This window comes from Brienomyrus brachyistius, chromosome 9 (assembly GCF_023856365.1).
Source record: "Brienomyrus brachyistius isolate T26 chromosome 9, BBRACH_0.4, whole genome shotgun sequence".
In the NCBI taxonomy this organism is placed as follows: domain Eukaryota; kingdom Metazoa; phylum Chordata; class Actinopteri; order Osteoglossiformes; family Mormyridae; genus Brienomyrus; species Brienomyrus brachyistius.
The window spans coordinates 3,402,997-3,420,936 of NC_064541.1; the positions used below are offsets into that span (position 1 = coordinate 3,402,997).

The following is a 17,940-nucleotide window of genomic DNA, read 5'->3' on the forward strand; positions in this document are numbered from 1 at the left end:
AAAAATCACATTTAGGGGACAGCATGGCGGAGATATATGTCACATACTATGCCCCAGTCATTACTTGGTATAGGAAGAAGATGATTTAGATAATATTGAAAATTCACAGAAAATGTATAACATAAAATTCAAATACAATATACATGTAAACATATCTGAATATAGCCACTATTACTACCTAGCTTATGATGTACTTCAAGTGAAACATGACTTTATTACACTCGGGCTTCCATTTTTTTCACCAAATCAAAATGCAATTGTTAACCACTCATTAACGACCGGGATGGGGGGGAACTCGGGCCCAGTCTGGGTAACTTTTCAAGCATCAAAACGCAGTGATGGGCAATCATGAAACAGTTATGTATGTATAGTTTAATGCTATATCCTAAGGCTTACCATTAAAAGCCAGAATTATACACACATTTATAAAGAAAAGGTTATATTCAAGTTTCTCAAAATCAAACAGACAAGTGGATATGACTTAATGCCCTTTTGTTCAGATTTCCACGGCCCATGCAATTACTCATAGACTATTGTACCTCTTGAACGAAATCATATTTAAACCGCTTATCCTACTGGGTTGCGGGGGGTCCGGAGCCTATCCCGGAAGCATTGGGCACGAGGCAGGGAACAACCCAAGATGGGGGGCCAGCCCATCGCAGGGCACACTCACACACCATTCACTCACACATGCACACCTATGGGCAATTTAGCAACTCCAATTAGCCTCAGCATGTCTTTGTACTGTGGGGAGAAACCAGAGTACCCGGAGGAAACCCCATGACGACATGAGGAGAACATGCAAACTCCGCGCACATGTAACTCAGGTGGAAACTTGAACCCGGGTCCCAGAGGTGTGAGGCAACAGTGCTAACCACTCTATTCAAAACACAAAGCATAATAAGTTACTTGACTACCTGCTATAAATTAAACTGGAGCCAAAATTAACCACAAAACACATATGACTTACAGACAGTCCTGCTAATAAAATAATTTCTTTTGTATAACTGATTATGGGCTATAAACCATTAATTGGTTGAAAAAAACAACCAGCATGTTACTAAACTTAAAAGACAAAACCAAACAAAACGGGTCATCAACACATTCTGTTTAATGTGACTTTATTTAGAAAATTTAAATGAAAAGATCAATTCAACCAAATGCTCAATAAAACCAGTGAGCCATCATGACCATGGTAGAAAGAAACTCTTGCTTGGATCCCTATTGCGGAAGAAGTCCAACTCTCGCGAGAATTATCGCGACGGGCCCTTTTGAATACGGGCTGGAAACCCTGTATCTCTCTTTCCTTTAGCTGTCCGCGAGCAAGGTATAGTGGCGCTCTATGTCTTCATAAATATTGCTAATCTTGCCTTAAAACGTGCGCTTTCTGGCCATAATGTTTCTTTTTAGCGCGTAAGAATCTTACAAAGCGACGGCTTACATGTTAGATGGTTATGACTCCTTATATTCATATAGTTTGTAGGGAGGATGGGGAGCCTTGCCTCTAGCCAGCGCTTGCCGTAATGGCAGCCCCCATTCAGCGCTCGGTCAGGCCTCTTAAACGTGCTTCTTCGAAACAGCTTCTGGACCGTCTTGGAATTTTAGTCACATTTGAACGGGTTATGGGTTATGCAGTCACCCGTAAAGCAATTTTTAACTATTAATTTGCCGATTTATTGATTAAGTAGAGGCTGAAGAGGCTTGCTGTTAGCTTTTTAGCTAACAGCGCGAGACCTTGCTTGGCCTGAAAAAGAGTGCTGCTGGTTGCAAGACGGCACGATAGTAATATTAAGAATGATGGCTTCACGGATATATTTTAAAAGCCGAATGTTAGAGGATTACAAATTGGTGTAGTTTTTTCCCTTTTAACATGCTTTTGATTACCTGACGTTAAGGCAGAGTGTTTCCAACAGTTGTTAATTTCTATTCACCTGTTCGATTATTGTATTTTTTTTTCGTCCCTGAGCTCATTGCTGTATATTCATGAAGTTCAACGGTAATATAATTGCTCCTGTGACTCATGATTTTTCTCAGTTTTGTTGAGCTGCAACGTACTGTAGGTTGTGATTGGAGTCGTGAAGTAAAAGGAAGAGTGTCGTGATGTATGTGGAGTCTCTCCATGGGAAAAGTCCACTGTGAGCCGATTTTAGTCTGAAGTCTTGGGTCACAAAGGAACGTGACGTGTTTAGAATAAGTAACACTAACGGGTTTTAAGTCTTTTGGTCACTGTGTCTGTCTTGCCTTCACAGATGCCTGGTGTCACGGTGAAAGACGTCAACCAGCAGGAGTTTGTCCGTGCGCTGTCGGCCTTCCTTAAAAAGTGTGTGCCTCACTAGCTCCTTGTGCCATTGTTTATTCCAGAATATCTGATTTTGTGTATACTCTCAAACTTTTCTTTGTTTTATGTTAATATTTTAACACTCTGGCACCTCTTGGCAGTCTTGTACTCTTGGGTGAGCCTGTTAGCCAGTGCAGTGGTTAATGGTGTCTTCCCCTTCTCACAGGTCTGGGAAGCTGAAGGTCCCAGAATGGGTGGACACTGTGAAGCTGGCTAAGCACAAAGAGCTTGCCCCCTGTGATGAGAACTGGTTCTACACCAGAGCTGGTAAGTTATTGTTGAGGCAGAATAGCAGGATTTGAGAAATTTTACATTGTTTGTATTATATTTCTTTATCCACACTGAGAGTATGATCAGGTGAGCCAACCTGCTCCAGGGACCAAGAGTGACATCACTTTGCTCACCATGGAATTTGAACCCGGATCTTTCCAATCACAGGCACAGAGGCTTAACCTGCAGCGCCACATACCTGCAGCCAGTCTGTTTTTCCGATGCCATTTTAGATATGTACATTGTAAAAATGGGCTCAAACTAAAATTTGCCTCTGGTTTTGGGTGATGTTACTATGCTAGCTAGGATTTTACCCGTGATTGGAAAGTCGTCAGTTCAAATACCGTGGCTGGCCGAGTGGTGTCTTTGTTGGGACCTTGAGGAAAGCTCTTAAGCCTAAATGCTCCAAGGACACTGGCTGACCCTGCTCTCTGATCTTCACTTTACTTTGGATAAAAGCATTGTTAAATATAATCTCTCATTTTTCCATGTGTTTTGAAATCTTGTCCTGGCTTTGTGATAAGGAGTTCTCTGAAAGTGGGCGTTCAACTTCTTAAGAAGGGAAGTGGTAGCTAAGCATTGCTCCTGCATTGGCACTTTGGTCTCTCTGGGTGCATTGGTACATGTGCTGCCCTGCTGTGTAGATGCCTTTTCAGTGTGACCCTCCTTTTAGCTTCCACGGCACGTCACCTGTATCTGCGTGGTGGCGTTGGTGTTGGCTCCATGACCAAGATCTACGGCGGCCGTCAGAGGAATGGTGTCTGCCCCGCACACTTCAGCCGCGGCTCCAAGAATGTCGCTCGTAAGGTGCTGCAGGCTCTTGAGGGGCTGAAGATGGTGGAGAAGGACCCCAATGGGTGAGCAGCACCTTTAATCCACCAGGAAGAATGTTGTTGAAGATGTGGTCATATTCTTGGCTGTTCAGGCTTGAGTTGAACCTCCAACTTGTCAGATGTCTCGAGATTTATTTTCAGCTGTCGTTGTCCAGTGTCTCCTAGTGCTTCATTGATAACATTAAAGGGGAGTGACTTGTGACATGATGGTTGTCAGTGATTTTGTTACATTCAGGTATGAGCCAGGAGTTTCTAAGTAGTCCTGTCTTTGCTGCAGGCTGGTGGATTTGAACTTGATCCCAGGCCTGTCTCTAGATTGTGTTTTGTGTTTCTTGTTCTGATACATCCTGGTTATTTCAGGACCTCTCACCCTTTCTCTCTGTATATGTATACAGGCTGGCCTAAAGCTTTCTCACTGATAGAACACGTTCGTTTTCTGTAGTTGTTCATATGCCTTGTTCCGTGTGAAGTTTCTAGACTGAAAATTGTGTTCTCTCCTCAGTGGCCGTAGACTGACTCCCCAGGGCCAGAGGGACCTGGATAGGATTGCTGGTCAGGTGAGTTAATACCGGGTCTCACGGTCTACCTTCAGTGAATCTCAATTTCATTAATGCTTTTTGTTTATGGTATTTTAATCTCTTCCTTCGCCCCTTTCTAGGTTTCAGCTGCAAGCAAGAAATCTTGAATGGTATAATAAATAATTTGAAACTAATTGCCTGACTTGTCATTTTATTCCAAAGCTGTTTCTCTGCCTCAAGGGGTTACCTTTCTTGATAATTTTGGAAAATGGCTGCTTAATGAGTTTTCAGAAAATAGTCTAATACATGGTACCAAAAGCTGATGTTGGTGTTGAATAGGATTAGCCTAGTTGCAGTTTAATATGTCAAGTTTGTTGCAGGATGGGCTGGTTAGCTTTCATTCAGCAGTAACATGACGAAAGACTATTTCCATCAAAACCATTGTATGGATCTGCATCATTTTGTGGAGTTGTTGAAGTGTGAGGGTTTTGTTTTCTCCTTTCGGCTGTGGTGGTGTGGATGCCCTGTAGGCTGTCATGCTGTCTGGTCAGTGTATGTATTAGATGTGAAGAGAATTAGACAGGAAGTGTGAAATGGCCGGGAGCAAACGTGTGATTTATGGTGTATGGTGAAGTGCTTCAGAACGTGTGCAGATGCTTATATTTCAGACATGTTCTAGTGGAGTGGGTCAGACTGGGTGTATTAATGCTATCTGGAGAAATCTGGGTTTACCGTTAGTCAGTTGCACAGGTAGATATTTACTCTCTGGTTATGAGTGAAGGAAATGAAGTTATGAAATCCATACTGCCTGGTCTTACTGTGTGCTAGTTACCTTGATCGAACTTGGTCAGACATCTGATACGGAGCGATACTTTGACTGCTTTGAGACTCATGTCAGGTAGCTTATGAGATCTGTGTCCTGGGATAAACAGCCAGCACTAAGACTTACCGGACGATGGCTGATCTTACAGTGCTGATAACCTTTTTTTAGTTGGCCTGGTAAACGATGGATACAGTGGATTCAGTTAATTTATTTGGGAAGATGTCATTAAGAAATCTCTAAACTAGTGGCTCCCAAACTCCACCTCAACGAGTATTACGCTCTCTGGTTATCACCAGGATGGTAATCATACCTGGTTGATCTTGGGTTACTTTCCCCTCCGCATATGACATTCGGTCTGTCTGTGCCTCACGTTTGGTTATTGCAGAATGTTGCTGCTCGAGGCGATTTTGTTATTCTCATGTTTATTTTTAAGTTGTTTAGATTTCTAGTGGTCCTTGGACCCGATTTTGTACCTCCCCCGCATGGTTCAGTAGAGCACAGTTTGAGGTGCGGAACGCTTCGGATTTCGTAAATTTTATTTAATTTGCTTTTCTCATTAATGATATCACTGATACGTGATTTCGTGCTGTCGGTTATAGGCTTTGGCACATTGTCGCTATTGCATCTCGAGTAATAATAGGATTATGGGACGACCGTGTGCCAATGTGGGTTTCAGCTTCAATTCTTCTTTGTAACAGCAGGTGGAGCTAAAGCCTAAAATGTATTTTTGCATTAATGCTGATATGGGATTAAAATTATCGATGGTCTTTACTATTAGTGTTTACCATGCTTATACACATTTAGCAGATATGACCCAAAGCAATATTAAAAATGCCTCGTGTTTTGAATGTGCCTACTAGGAATCTGTTCTTTCCAGTCCAGCCTAGGATTATGGTGTATTTGGAGCCAGGTCACAGACAGCACAGGGCTTGAGATGGGGGAACACCTTAGGTGGGATGCCTGTTAATTGCACTGGGACAGGATCTCATTATAGTCAATTTAGAGACACCAACTTAACTTTGTATTTTTGGACTTGGAGGAAACAAACGCAGGCGGACCAAGCAAACCCAACACACAGATCCTGGTTCCAGGGCTTGACAGGAAAGTAATAAAGTGCTCATTCTTGCATGGGTGAGATCTCGAAATGTTCCGGGGGTAAATGCTGTTAGATTTTTAATGAAAAGGCCGGTTTCCTTGTACGCTTCACTAAATGCTCGATCATGCCGAGGGCGGCGTGTGTGCTCCCTCAAAACCCATTTTAATGCTTTTTAAGTGAGCTGCTTACTCTGTGAATTTTCTGGCATGGGTTGGCAGTCCGGATATGCCATCGGCTCACTGCGTTACGATCCTTCTTTGATAAGCTGTTGTTGATTCAGGATGAAAAATGAAATTGATTATGTATTTCAGTGATTTTATTCAGCTATGTCTTGGATTCTGAGTGTGTACTCTGACTGCAAGTTTTTCAGGTTAGTAATTGTTTCTCTTCACATTTTCATCTCACGGTTGCCTGTTTCCATTTCTGCACCTACAAAGGTTTGTTTCTTTGTCCATGTGTCTCCTGATATCTTTGTGAGTGAGGTGCATAAATACCCCATACCCTGACCCCCCCCCCACCCCACCTCATATACAGAATCGTGTACCTACCTGTTAGTGTTGAGACAAGAACAAGAGGCAGCTGTTTTGAAACACCTGCCCCCTCCCCCCCCCTTCCTGCTGCCCATCTGTGGGCCTCTCTCACCGTCCCCTGTCTGAGTCTGTAATTTGGGAGAGAGGGAGAAAGGCAAACATGTCCTTGAGGCATTGAGAAAAATGCTTGGAATGCCTGCTGTGAGCTCCCTATTTGTTCACTCACTACTGTAAAGACAGCTCTCCCGTCCTTATCGCTACTGTGCTCTAGCACCTACTTATTTCCTGTGTGGGCAGCTTACGGAACCCCCAGAATCGCGCCCCTTCGCTGCAACGTGAGACCTAACCATAAGAGACATCGTAATGATTTTTGACCAACTTTATTAACAGCGCGGCTTTAATCTTCTTGCTGAGAACCCGTGTCCCAAAGGGGATTATGTGCCCCCCTTCCTTTGCTCCTTACAAAATGGCAGAAGGTGTCTCAGGCTACCTTAGCCAGCAGCATCGCAACATTACACTACCTGGTGTAGATATGATATGAATTCCTGTGGCAGAGTAGTTTCTCTCAAGTCCTGTTTGTCTCAAAGCCAGGTAACAATGCCTCTCATTGCCCCAAACACTCTCCCGCTGAAGAAATACAATGTACCTATGAAGTGTGTGTGTATTTGATCATCTGACCATTCTCCATTTAGGTCTTAGAGAAGTAATTTGTCTTTAAGTGTGATGGTTGAAGGGTGGCCAAGCCTCTAGGTGAAAATCAGTGGTGGTAATGAAAGCGTTACAGTAGTTTTGTTGGCAGGGTGGGTGGCTGCAAGTGTGTGTCTCCGCGTCTGTTGGCCCCTGAGTGTTTGTCTTCAGGACAGGTGGTGTTGAGAGGCAGCGCCAGTGACTAGCGTGTCTGTGTGAGGCAGCCTGTTTTTTTTCCTTTCTTCTCTGTGCGTGCCTATTCTTTACTTAAGCATGCAGAAATTGCACTCCAACAGGCCTGGCAGCAAATGAAGAAGGGATGAAAGAGTAGGGAACAGATGCAGGGAAGGGAGAGAGAGGGAGGCTGTGGGCTCAGGTCAGTGGCTGTGGGGACGTTGGCCGGCAGAGTGTGGGGCGCGGCACACCTGTCGCTGTGTGACAGCGGGGCGTCGGGGCTGGATGTGAGGCGGCAGATGCGGGGATATGGGAAGCTGCTCGGTTTGACTGGTGCCAGTGTGGCTTCCTGCAGAAGAGGGACACTGAAAGGAGCTGGAGGAGGGGCTCTGCTTCTTGGCAAACACTGCCAACAGAGAGAGATCCGGAATATTCTAGGTGTTTTCGGTTGTCGCACATGTGGCACCCTTCTGCACATGTGGCTCATCCTGCTTTCCGTTGTTTACCTTTGCTCATCTTAAAATACTGCTTACGGTTTCATCACCTGTCTTCAGCAGGATTATATTACGCTCGCAAAAACAAAAACAGGCCGTCTGTCTGCTCATCACACGGCCACCCTCTGTGCTCCAGCAGCAAAGCGGGATCTCGGTTATGCTGCCCCCCCCCCTCCGCTTCATGGTGCTCTATCTGCCTGCAGTCGCTGTTAGGTCGTGCTCTGCCCCCCTTCGTAATTTCTGCCACATTCTCAGACCCCCATATCATGGCCCCCATTAGACATGCTGCACTCCTCTCTCCCTCATTCTGCAGGGATTCCCTCCCACAGATCCGGCAGGGGTGATTGTTTGTTTATTTCTCTTTCGTGCTTTCAGTGTGGGGGAAATGACAGGGCTGCATTGTGCGTATATAGGCACGGTTAATCAGAAGCATAGCCCTGCTGCATTAAGGGTAATTAAACAATCGGCACTTAGCTCCCCAGTGACAGCAATTAAGAGAAGTGGCCCGGCACGGAGAGCCACAGCCTCGGAGCTGTCACAGGGCCGTGATAACATCAGGAACTGCTGGAGCTTGGTGTGTTTGTTCACAGTGCTCACTTTCCAGCAGTGTGATGTACGGGTTGGGCTCCCTGTCCCCCCTTCCCAAAAAACAACACTGCTCGATCTAGGGGTGGGAGGGAAATTTAACCAGCTAGTCTGCCATAAGGAATATTCCAGCTAAATTTCACTACCTGTCTCTGACTCTCCTTGCCCTCGAGCCTGTGTAAGGATTCCATTGCCCATTCTTTGGTTCCTTCGCATCTCCTCCTCGCATCTCCTCCTCGCATCTCCTCCTCGCATCTCCCTCTCTCTCTCTCTCTCTCAACCATCCCATTCAATGCACACGCGGCATGTGGACTCTCTTAAGGTCATCGCTTAAACGACAGCCTGTCGGCGTTCTGCCCTTGGTAGCAGGCAGGTCCTAGTGCCTGCCAGGGCACCCCAGATCTACATGATGTCACATCGAAGGTTGGCATTGTCCAGGCAGGGTTGCACGGCCTGAAGTTGCCCTGCAGGGACCCGAATGCGGTGCCTCCCAGCTGACGAGTGTCCTGCTTAATCTGCATAATTTCCCTGCAGCTTCGTTTGACTTCTGGCCTAAGTCACTGTGATTGATTAATCAGTCCTGCCTTTGTAAATGGGTGTGAGACATGCATGTTTCAGGTCATGCACAGTCAACACCTTTTGTATTCTTTGCTCATAAGGTCCATAAGACACTTAATATATGTCTCATATGTGCACAATATACTTCATTTTCATTTTGGTTGTAATATATCAGTGTCAATTGTCACACGTGTGATTTATGCATGCCCTGGGGGCGTGAAAATATGAATAAATTTTAACACCATATGTATCTTTGTACATGTATTTACCTTCCATGTTCACCCTGAAGAGTTTATTTTCTGTAATTCGTATTGTTTTAATTGGGTGGTGTAGTGGATAGCGTTGCAGCCTCACACCCTCAGTACTGGCAGTCTTCATGCCGTCCTTGGTTCCCTGGTTGTGCATTCTGCATGGCTTGCGTGGCTGAGGGTCCCGCCCCATGCTTCTACCTCCCACCATCCAAAAACATTCAGTTGGTCTTTTAGTGCATCTAAATTGCCCTGGACTGGCATCATGTCCACAGTGCCCCCTGTTGCCTGTCTCATGCCTTATGTTCCCTGGGAGCTGATCCAAGCTCATGGCTGACCTGTAATGCAAAAGCCATAAAGAGGGATGGATGGCTGGATGGGTGGATGGATAGATCTTTAAATCCTTTGGGCCAACATCCCAACCCAAAGACTTGCATGCTTTCATGCAGTCCACAACTCTACACTCTGCAAGATTCATAACTATTTAATAGCCACCCCCCCCAAAAAAAAAAATCATATTATTACATCTTTCACATTCCCCTATTTGGGCCCCATATTTTACATATGAGCTTCATGAATACCAATTGCCTTTCCGCGGATGCTGGCCTTCTGTAAGCATTACAGAAGGCTGCAAGTGGCACTCGTGTCCATTGTCCTTGCCTGCAGTCCTGAAAAGAACCAGCTGAATCATGATCTATTGATTGAGTTCGGCTGATCTTATTTTCAACCTCTCATTCATCTGAAGCGCTTCCTGTAAACGGGCTGACTCTATGCCGTCCATCTGGCTAATTGGCGTAACGCAGTTTATACAGAGGCTGGATAATCAGCTCTTCTGTCCCCATTACATCTGAGTCCAAGGGGTTGGCATAGCTGGAATTTCTTTGGGTTTGTTTCAGTAGATCTCTACGTTTCTGCGTGAGAGCAATCCTTCCGATCGGCTGCAGCTAAAAGCAGCACAATTTCCCTGACCGGTGGCACACTAAAGTGCCCCCCTCCTCCACTGCCAGGCCAGCCGACACCCCCGCGCTCTCCCGCTTGCTGCTGGTAGTGATGGCTGCTTCTCGACTTGTGGACAATAAGGCTTAAGGCGACAAGTCCTGTCTCAGTTTGTACATGAATGTAGGCTGCATGGGCACCAGCTGACTCCTTTTGTCTAATATCAGGATGGATTCAGAAAGTAAATTGTGATTTTTACATGCTTATACAGCTGGACATTTTATTGCACTAGTTTACATTAAGTGTTTCTCTGGCATAAGGCACGATGTCAGCTGCCTGTAGACTTTTGCCAGGGCCTGTAGGGGCCACACACAGGGCCTCTTGGTGGTGTCTGTTGGGCCCTGGAGTCCGTAAGCATGTGGAGAGGCAGGCAGGTGGCTTAATGGGGGAGATGGAGGAAATTATCTCTCCTTTCTTCCCCCCTCCACTTGCATTTCAATCCCTCAGCCACAGCTATAGCTGGGGCACTCTGCATTGAGATGAAGGAGCCTGCAAGCACAGAGGAGATATGGGGGAAGAGACAGACAGAGAGAGAGAGGTTGCAGAGGTAAGCAGAAGAGGGACAGTGACCGTAAGAGAAGGCCTGACAGCTTCACAGTGACTGTGAGAGAGAGCCTGACAGCCTTACAGCGACCGTGAGATTGGGCCTGAGGGTGGCTGCGAGAGAAGGCCTGACAGCGACCATGAGTGAGGGCCTGAAACCTCACAGCAACCACGAGAGAAGGTCAAACAGCTTCACAGCTACCACAGGAGCAGGCCTGCCAGCGACCATGAGAGAGAGGGCCTGACAGCCTCACAGTGACCATGAGAGAGGGCTTCAAAGAGAGCTGCAACCATAGATGGTTATGCAGGAGAAGCTTTAAAGGCCAAAGGAGTGGCATGTTCAGACCCCTCTGAGCTGAGTCACACTTCCAGTAGCCTAGAACCTGTACACATTTTCCTGTTTAGGCTCGTGTTTGGTCAGCAGGGGGCACACCAGGTGCTCCCCGCCTGTGCGGTGTGCCGACTTTGTCGCCCGTCAGCATTTTCACCAGTGCTGAAACACTGCGCAAGAGCAGGCCACACGCGTGCCAGCTGCGATTGGCCTGTCACACTACAGCTCGCCTTCTTGTGAAGTCTTGGCAAAGGCTTGTCTCCGCCTCGCCCGCCTTGCCCGCCCAGCCCCCCGCCCTCCGTGCTGCCAGGCCTGTCAGCTCCCTGCCTCTCCCCTTTGAATTCACTTGTACTCAGCCTCCACACCTCCATCATTTTCTCCTCCCTGGGTGATGGCACTCGCCTTCCTCCGGTGCCTCCATTGCTCCCCAGATTCTCTCCTGCCTATTGAGGAGGTACAGAGAACTGAAATAAACAGACAAAAAAAGGATGGTTTTTGAAATTTTATGCTTACAATATACAAACTGCTTGTCCATTGTATGTTCCATGCAGCTCTTATGATATCATCTATTTCTTAGTAATCTGTGACAAAATAATCTGTCATCAAAAGCTGACAATGACCAGAAATGACCAAAGCGCTGTGGCGTAGAATGCTAGTGACTCACCATGATCGGGAAACACTGAGCCCTGCGGCATTACATCATCCCCGTAGGTGGTGCCAGTGACATTAGAGGAATGACGTCTCCTTTTGGAAAGAAAGAGGTCAAGCGAGTTATGAATTATGATTTGCTGAATAGGACACTTGTTGGCAGGCCGTGTGCCAAACTGCCGCTTGAGAGTGAGAGGACGAGGCCCAAGCTGAAGGGTAACCCTTCGCCGTTGCGGGTTCTTAAGACTGGACACTTTCATTCAATGAGGCTCCCATTATGGGCTCCCATTAGGTCCCACACTTAGCTAGGATATCCTGGGGACGCCCATTATCTTCCTATTGATTATTCTCCACCCAGATGCAACACGCATTATACGGATTGAAGGAAACACTTAAAATCGAGCCTCACTGACTGTAAAATCTGTAAAAGGTGCCTCAGCCGAGAAGGTGCTAGAAAACTGGGGCCGCCGTTCAACGAGGAAGGCAGTAAATAAGCAGGAGAGCTTGCCGAGAGACTCGACCTACCACGTGTCTCTGACAACTCCATCTCACTCCTGAGCAGCTGACACCGACAGGGTCTGCTTCCAGTGATCCGCCATTGTGTGTGTGTGTGTGTGTGTGTGTGTGTGTGTGTGTGTGTGCGCGCGCGTGTGTGTTTGTGTGCATGTGTGTGTGTGTGTGTGCGTGATGGGGGCACATTTGCCAGCACACTGTAAAGCTATAATTGCCTTCTTTTCCAGAAAAAAAGGAGGGGGGGGGTGGTTGCCGGGATAGAGAGATAAGAGACACAATTAGGGGGAGAGAGGCAGAGAGGAATGGTTGGAAACAGAAGGGAAGGAGACAGGTGGGCCAGAGAAAAGATGGGGGGGGGAGAGAAGGGAAAGAAAAGGGGGATTAGAGTGGCAGGCAGTTGTGTGTGTGATTGATAGGAAGCATAAGAAAGGGTGGGGCTTTGTTTGTGTAAGACAGGGGGCACACGTCTCCTGGGACAGGGCAAAGTCCACAAGGCCCCTCCTGGCAGAAATCGGCTATGTGAGTGTGAGCTGTGAGGGTGTTCTGCCCTCATTCAGCCCAGACCCCATCCTTGGTCTCCCTAGAGTCCCTTCACTTCAATCCCTGTGCCGCTTTGGTCTCCCTGCCATCCCTCAGTCTGATCCCTGTGCTGCGTTTGTCTCCCCACTGTCCCTCACTCCGAACCCAGTGCTGCGTAGGTCTCCCGGCCGTCCCTTACTCCAATCCCTGTGCCGCTTTGGTCTCCCTGCCGTCCCTCAGTCTGATCCCTGTGCTGCGTTTGTCTCCCCACTGTCCCTCACTCCGAACCCAGTGCTGCGTAGGTCTCCCGGCCGTCCCTTACTCCAATCCCTGTGCCGCTTTGGTCTCCCTGCCGTCCCTCAGTCTGATCCCTGTGCTGCGTTTGTCTCCCCACTGTCCCTCACTCCGAACCCAGTGCTGCGTAGGTCTCCCGGCCGTCCCTTACTCCAATCCCTGTGCCGCTTTGGTCTCCCTGCCGTCCCTCAGTCTGATCCCTGTGCTGCGTTTGTCTCCCCACTGTCCATCGCTCTGAACCCAGTGCTGCGTAGGTCTCCCCGCTGTCCCTTACTCTGATCCCTGTGCTGCTTGGGTCTCCCTGACGTCCCTCAGTCTGATCCCTGTGCTGCGTTTGTCTCCCCACTGTCCCTCACTCCGAACCCAGTGCTGCGTAGGTCTCCCGGCCGTCCCTTACTCCAATCCCTGTGCCGCTTGGGTCTCCCTGCTGTCCCTCAGTCTGATCCCTGTGCCTCGTAGGTCTCCCCACCATCCCTCACTCTGATCCCAGTACTGCATTTGTCTCCCTGCAGTTCCTCACTCCAATCCCTGTGCTGTGTGGGTCTCCCCGCAGTCCCACACTCCAATCTCTGTACCATGTGGGTCTCCATGTCGTCCCCAAATTAGCCGTGCAGTCTGTGGGTGGCTTGTCCATTCCCAGGGGAATTTTGCTGGTAGGGGGTACACCAAGGGACCACAATGATGGGTGGGGGGAGAGGTGCCCGAAAACAGACTGATATTCATGTCAGGGACAGAAGCAGATGGACAGGCACACAGACAAGTAAGTCAGTACAAGTGAAAAACACATTGGAATGAAAAGCTTGCATATGCAGATGGCACCAAGGAAAGGCTTACTATGATGTCTCAAAGCAAAATCAATATACAATTTTTATGTCTTATTGAATTTGGCGCTACTATCAGCTGCTCAATTATAGTAGATGATCACTATAACTGTTTTGTTAAAAAAAAAAACATGGGTTCATATTTCACTATCACAGGTCTTACAAGTTAGCAAGTCATTATTCATAGAAGAGCTGGTGTCTCACACCCTTAACCCTGAGGAAGGTAGTGAGGTGATCTCCACAGGAGACATAAGGAGAACGATGGCGTAAAATTAACATTTTATACCAAGTAAAGGAGTGAGAATATTTACATTTTTTATGCAGTGATATTTCCATATTGTAAAACAGATTTGTTAAGTACCTGTGAGAGATAAAGCTTTAATAAAAGCCTGTGGTATTCTGCTTCAAATTATTCTGGTGACTTCAATATTTCAGCACTCCCTCCCCTTTTGCTTTGCGTTATTTATTGTAGGATTTCAGCACTAATCCAGCAATCTGTGACTAAGTACCGTACAGATAAGCCAGTGTGAGGCTCCTCAACAAGCCCCTCTCTTCATCTCATCCTGTTGGGGATGGTTGTTGGGAGGGGGGGGGGGTTATTGTGGTGAAATAAAAGGGGACATCAAGCGGTGACCCTTTCCAACAAAGGGTGAAAGGATTCATAATGGCCCCGATGCTTTTTGCTGTATGAGTGTGTTACCCCCACACCGTGTTCATTTACCACAAACGGCTCATGGCTGTGACCTGAGATCAAACCCCTGGCGCTCCTGACGGTCGGCGGGGTTCTCCACCAGCACAATAGTAAGAGTGAGAGAGGAAGCACCCAACAGCAGGAGTTTGAGGTGGCTCGCCAAATGCACAAACGAAAAAAAAAAAAAAAAACATACAGTTCAAAAAAGCAGCAGCTAAGAAACTGTGACCTGATTATGACACCGGGAGCCGGCTGGTGCGTGATTAGCAGGGTAGGTGCCTTTGTTTGTTCTAGAAGTATGCTTATGCAATTTCCCCCCAATGAATTTTGTGGAAAAACTAAAGAGAGGATTAATGTGGGGAGGGGTGACCACAGAAGCAAGTGAAATTCGGAAGGTAAGCAGAAGATGTGACAGGGAAAAGAGAAAGGGGTGAGACAGGAGGAAGCCGAGAAGGTCCTTGATGAACGTTTCTGAATGAAACCAAAAGAAATGCTTCATATACATATAAAAAAAAAAACGTTCACAATAACCATTATTTTACACATTCTTTTTATTTCAGATTGCAATGCTTTGGAAAGTGTAATTTAGTAAATTATGTTTGCTGAAATGAAATGTGAACTAAAAGTGCTCTGAGCGTCCATCTATCTCCCAACCACACAGCCTGGACAGGGTCACAGGGGAGTCTGGAGCCTACCCTAGGCAGTAGAGGGCTGGGGATGACCCCAGGTAAGAAGTGTGAGGTTAGTGACACCACTTAGCCTAACTGCACGAGGAATCCCACTTGACACAGCGAGATGACACAAACATCACACTCAAGCCCCCCAGCCATGGAGGTGTGGGGCATTGGTGCTGCTCAGTGTTTGGCAAAGAGTGAGACAGCTAGGCTGTATAAATGTACCCCTATAGCTGCCATTTCCGCTGACAAAGCTAGCAGGACATATGAGACCTCAGTATCTGTCCAAGTGAACGCAACTGGGGTAGCGATACATGTATTACCCCAATATTTAATTTTTCATCATTCGCCTGCTCCCCCCCCCCCCCCCAAGCCCCACAAAAAAATTACCTTTGCATTTACATGATTAAGTTGTGTCCCCCCAATATCAAATTCTCTCCTACCCCTTGCAGGCTTTCCATTTAACAGTAAAGGCGAATTAAAATCCCCCTCTTTCCCTTTGATCTGCTCCTACTCTCATCCTATCAATATCTCACCATGCCCTTTGTTTTTCTCTTCCATAAAGCCAGCCTGTCGCCAACGATTTAGTGCTATTTAAAGTGACAGTTGTTTCCCGCCGATGTTCTTCATGGTGCGTATTATTGACATAATGCACCTTGCCGCTGTGTTGTCATGACCGGGAATAGTTGTTGCAGACGGTGACATGCTATGCTAAATCATATACTATGTTTAAAACGCACGATCGGCATAAAATCGATCACATCAAATCGTCTAAGTGATTCTCGTGTGAGCTGTACTTTAACGAAATGCACGCCTTATATATACCGCACTGTATATATAACAAATGTTTAAATATCCCAGGAATGCGTGCTGAAACAACTGCCTGTGGTATCGTTTGTGAGTGGTGTACTCTCTCAGTACAAGAACCAATTGGCCTAATACTGAGAGACAACCAATACAAATACAAACCGATACAAAGCAATGTATATGCCGATTAACATAATTATACAGAAATTCTGCATAAAGGACTTAAGGAAAACTCCAAATATACCACTGAATATACACAATAAACTGCACTATAAAACATCGCACCAAAATCCAATAGTTACTTTGGTATCGATATTTTTATTTCAAGAGCTGAATCTTGCTTGCTTGTGATGTATTATCTTCCTCTCTTGTAAATTGTTTTCAACAAAAGCGGCTGCTTACAACAGAGTGTAAATGAGAAATTAGTTTTATCGATTGCATTGTATAGCGTACTTTTGAATTTGAAGATATGACATCATGCGTTAACTTATTCACTCTTATTATTTTAATAATAAAATTATGTAAATGTTTGCATCATTTTGTAATTAAACACGAATCAAAAATTGTTTCTTAAAAGCTGGCTCCGAGTGTTTTTTCACCTTAAGAGAGCATGGTGGGGGAGCGGAATGGAAAGGGGCGGAGGGGGGGTCACCTTTTGTGCGGATATATCAAGCAAGACACGGAGACCAGCTTCAGATTTCTCCGGCGAGAGAGAGAGAGATAACGAAGGGGAGGGAGAGAAACTAGAGAGGGAAAGCCGACAGATTAGTTAGCGACCGAGGAGACGAACTTCAGCCACAGTAAACAGCGCAAATCATACAAAATATTACAAACGATATGGAAGGGATGGTAGTACTGGGAAGAACGTCCTTCGTATACACCTTGCTACTTTGGTCTTTAAAAGGTAATACTTTTAATATATTTTTATTATTATTTTAATAATCGAGTGTGTGTTAAAGACATTTCATTTTATACTTTTTAATATGTTCACTTGTATTTAATTTTTTTGTTTTACCAGTATTGGTTTTGCCCTGTTTGTCTCTCCACTGTCCCCCACTGTCCTTCTATGGTTTTCCCCCTGAAATACTAAATACTAAAACTGTACTAATAATGCATATCTTGTTTTATATTACCGATTACGGAGTAATGTTTAGATTCGTACATATTTCACACAAGCGGTATTATTGCGGTTGATTTATCTGTGTGGCAACGTTTCTTCGTTTTCAGTAATCGCATTCAATAGGTAACTTTAGTTGGTGGGTCTCATGTGCAGAAAACTAATGCAGGACTGGACGTGCTGACGTCAAGTGGACAAAAGTGAAAACTAGGTACCGCGGTAATTTAAACTATCATTATGTGACACTGGTTCCAGAATAAACGCACATTTTCCCAGGCTGATCTGACCCTCAGTATTCTTCATACTCAGTTTAGTGTCAGGTTTCCTCTGCCTGCTAGGCGATTAGTACGTGTTTGTGATTGTTTTATTCGGCGACCCCACCTTGTGCGCTTTTCCGCTAAAGCCGCACTGTGCAAAGGGATGTTTTTTCCGCTTTCTTGAGGGTTGAATACACTTATAAACTTGAGTTTTGACTCACTTGAGTTAACATCTCTTGATATAGAACGCACTGGAAGTCCCACACCAGTATCGGTGCGCCTGAGAAAATCAAGTAGCTTTGAGTAGTTTCTAATTGTCTTAAAATTTAATGTATTTCTAATATGCAAAGCAGGTGCATGGTCTGTAATCGATGATTGTAAGGTCCAATGGCTCAGGAGAGAGTTTGATATTGAGGGGGACACCACGTCCACCTGTCCCCCGATTCCTACGCCCTTGATAAGGCCGTGATGTGCCGTGGGTTGACTTTTCTGTGCTGCTGTGAAACTGGTGTTATAACAGTAATGAAGACCTGCATGGCGATTCCTGACCAGCCTACGTGCGCTTGTGCCCCGCG

The 17,940-nt window shown here is 46.1% G+C and overlaps 2 protein-coding genes across 3 annotated transcripts in view; both read left to right on the top strand.

The window, feature by feature from the left end:
* Positions 1 to 1,208: 1,208 nt before the first annotated feature.
* Positions 1,209 to 4,153, top strand: rps19 (ribosomal protein S19). Its single transcript, XM_049024384.1, has 6 exons — positions 1,209 to 1,327; positions 2,250 to 2,320; positions 2,505 to 2,605; positions 3,282 to 3,465; positions 3,944 to 3,998; positions 4,100 to 4,153. The coding sequence occupies exons 2-6, from the start codon at positions 2,250 to 2,252 to the stop codon at positions 4,124 to 4,126; spliced, it is 438 nt and encodes a 145-aa protein (XP_048880341.1). The 5' UTR covers positions 1,209 to 1,327; the 3' UTR covers positions 4,127 to 4,153.
* A 12,514-nt stretch (positions 4,154 to 16,667) lies between these two features.
* bcam (basal cell adhesion molecule (Lutheran blood group)) overlaps positions 16,668 to 17,940 on the top strand; it is a 38,093-nt gene continuing 36,820 nt past the window's right edge. Inside the window, exon 1 of one of the 2 annotated variants that reach the window (XM_049024288.1) lies at positions 16,668 to 16,895. In XM_049024288.1, the coding sequence (XP_048880245.1) occupies positions 16,829 to 16,895 (67 nt within the window). In that variant the 5' untranslated portion in view covers positions 16,668 to 16,828. The remainder of the gene's footprint in view (positions 16,896 to 17,940) is intronic. The other variant, XM_049024289.1, reaches the window with a different exon arrangement.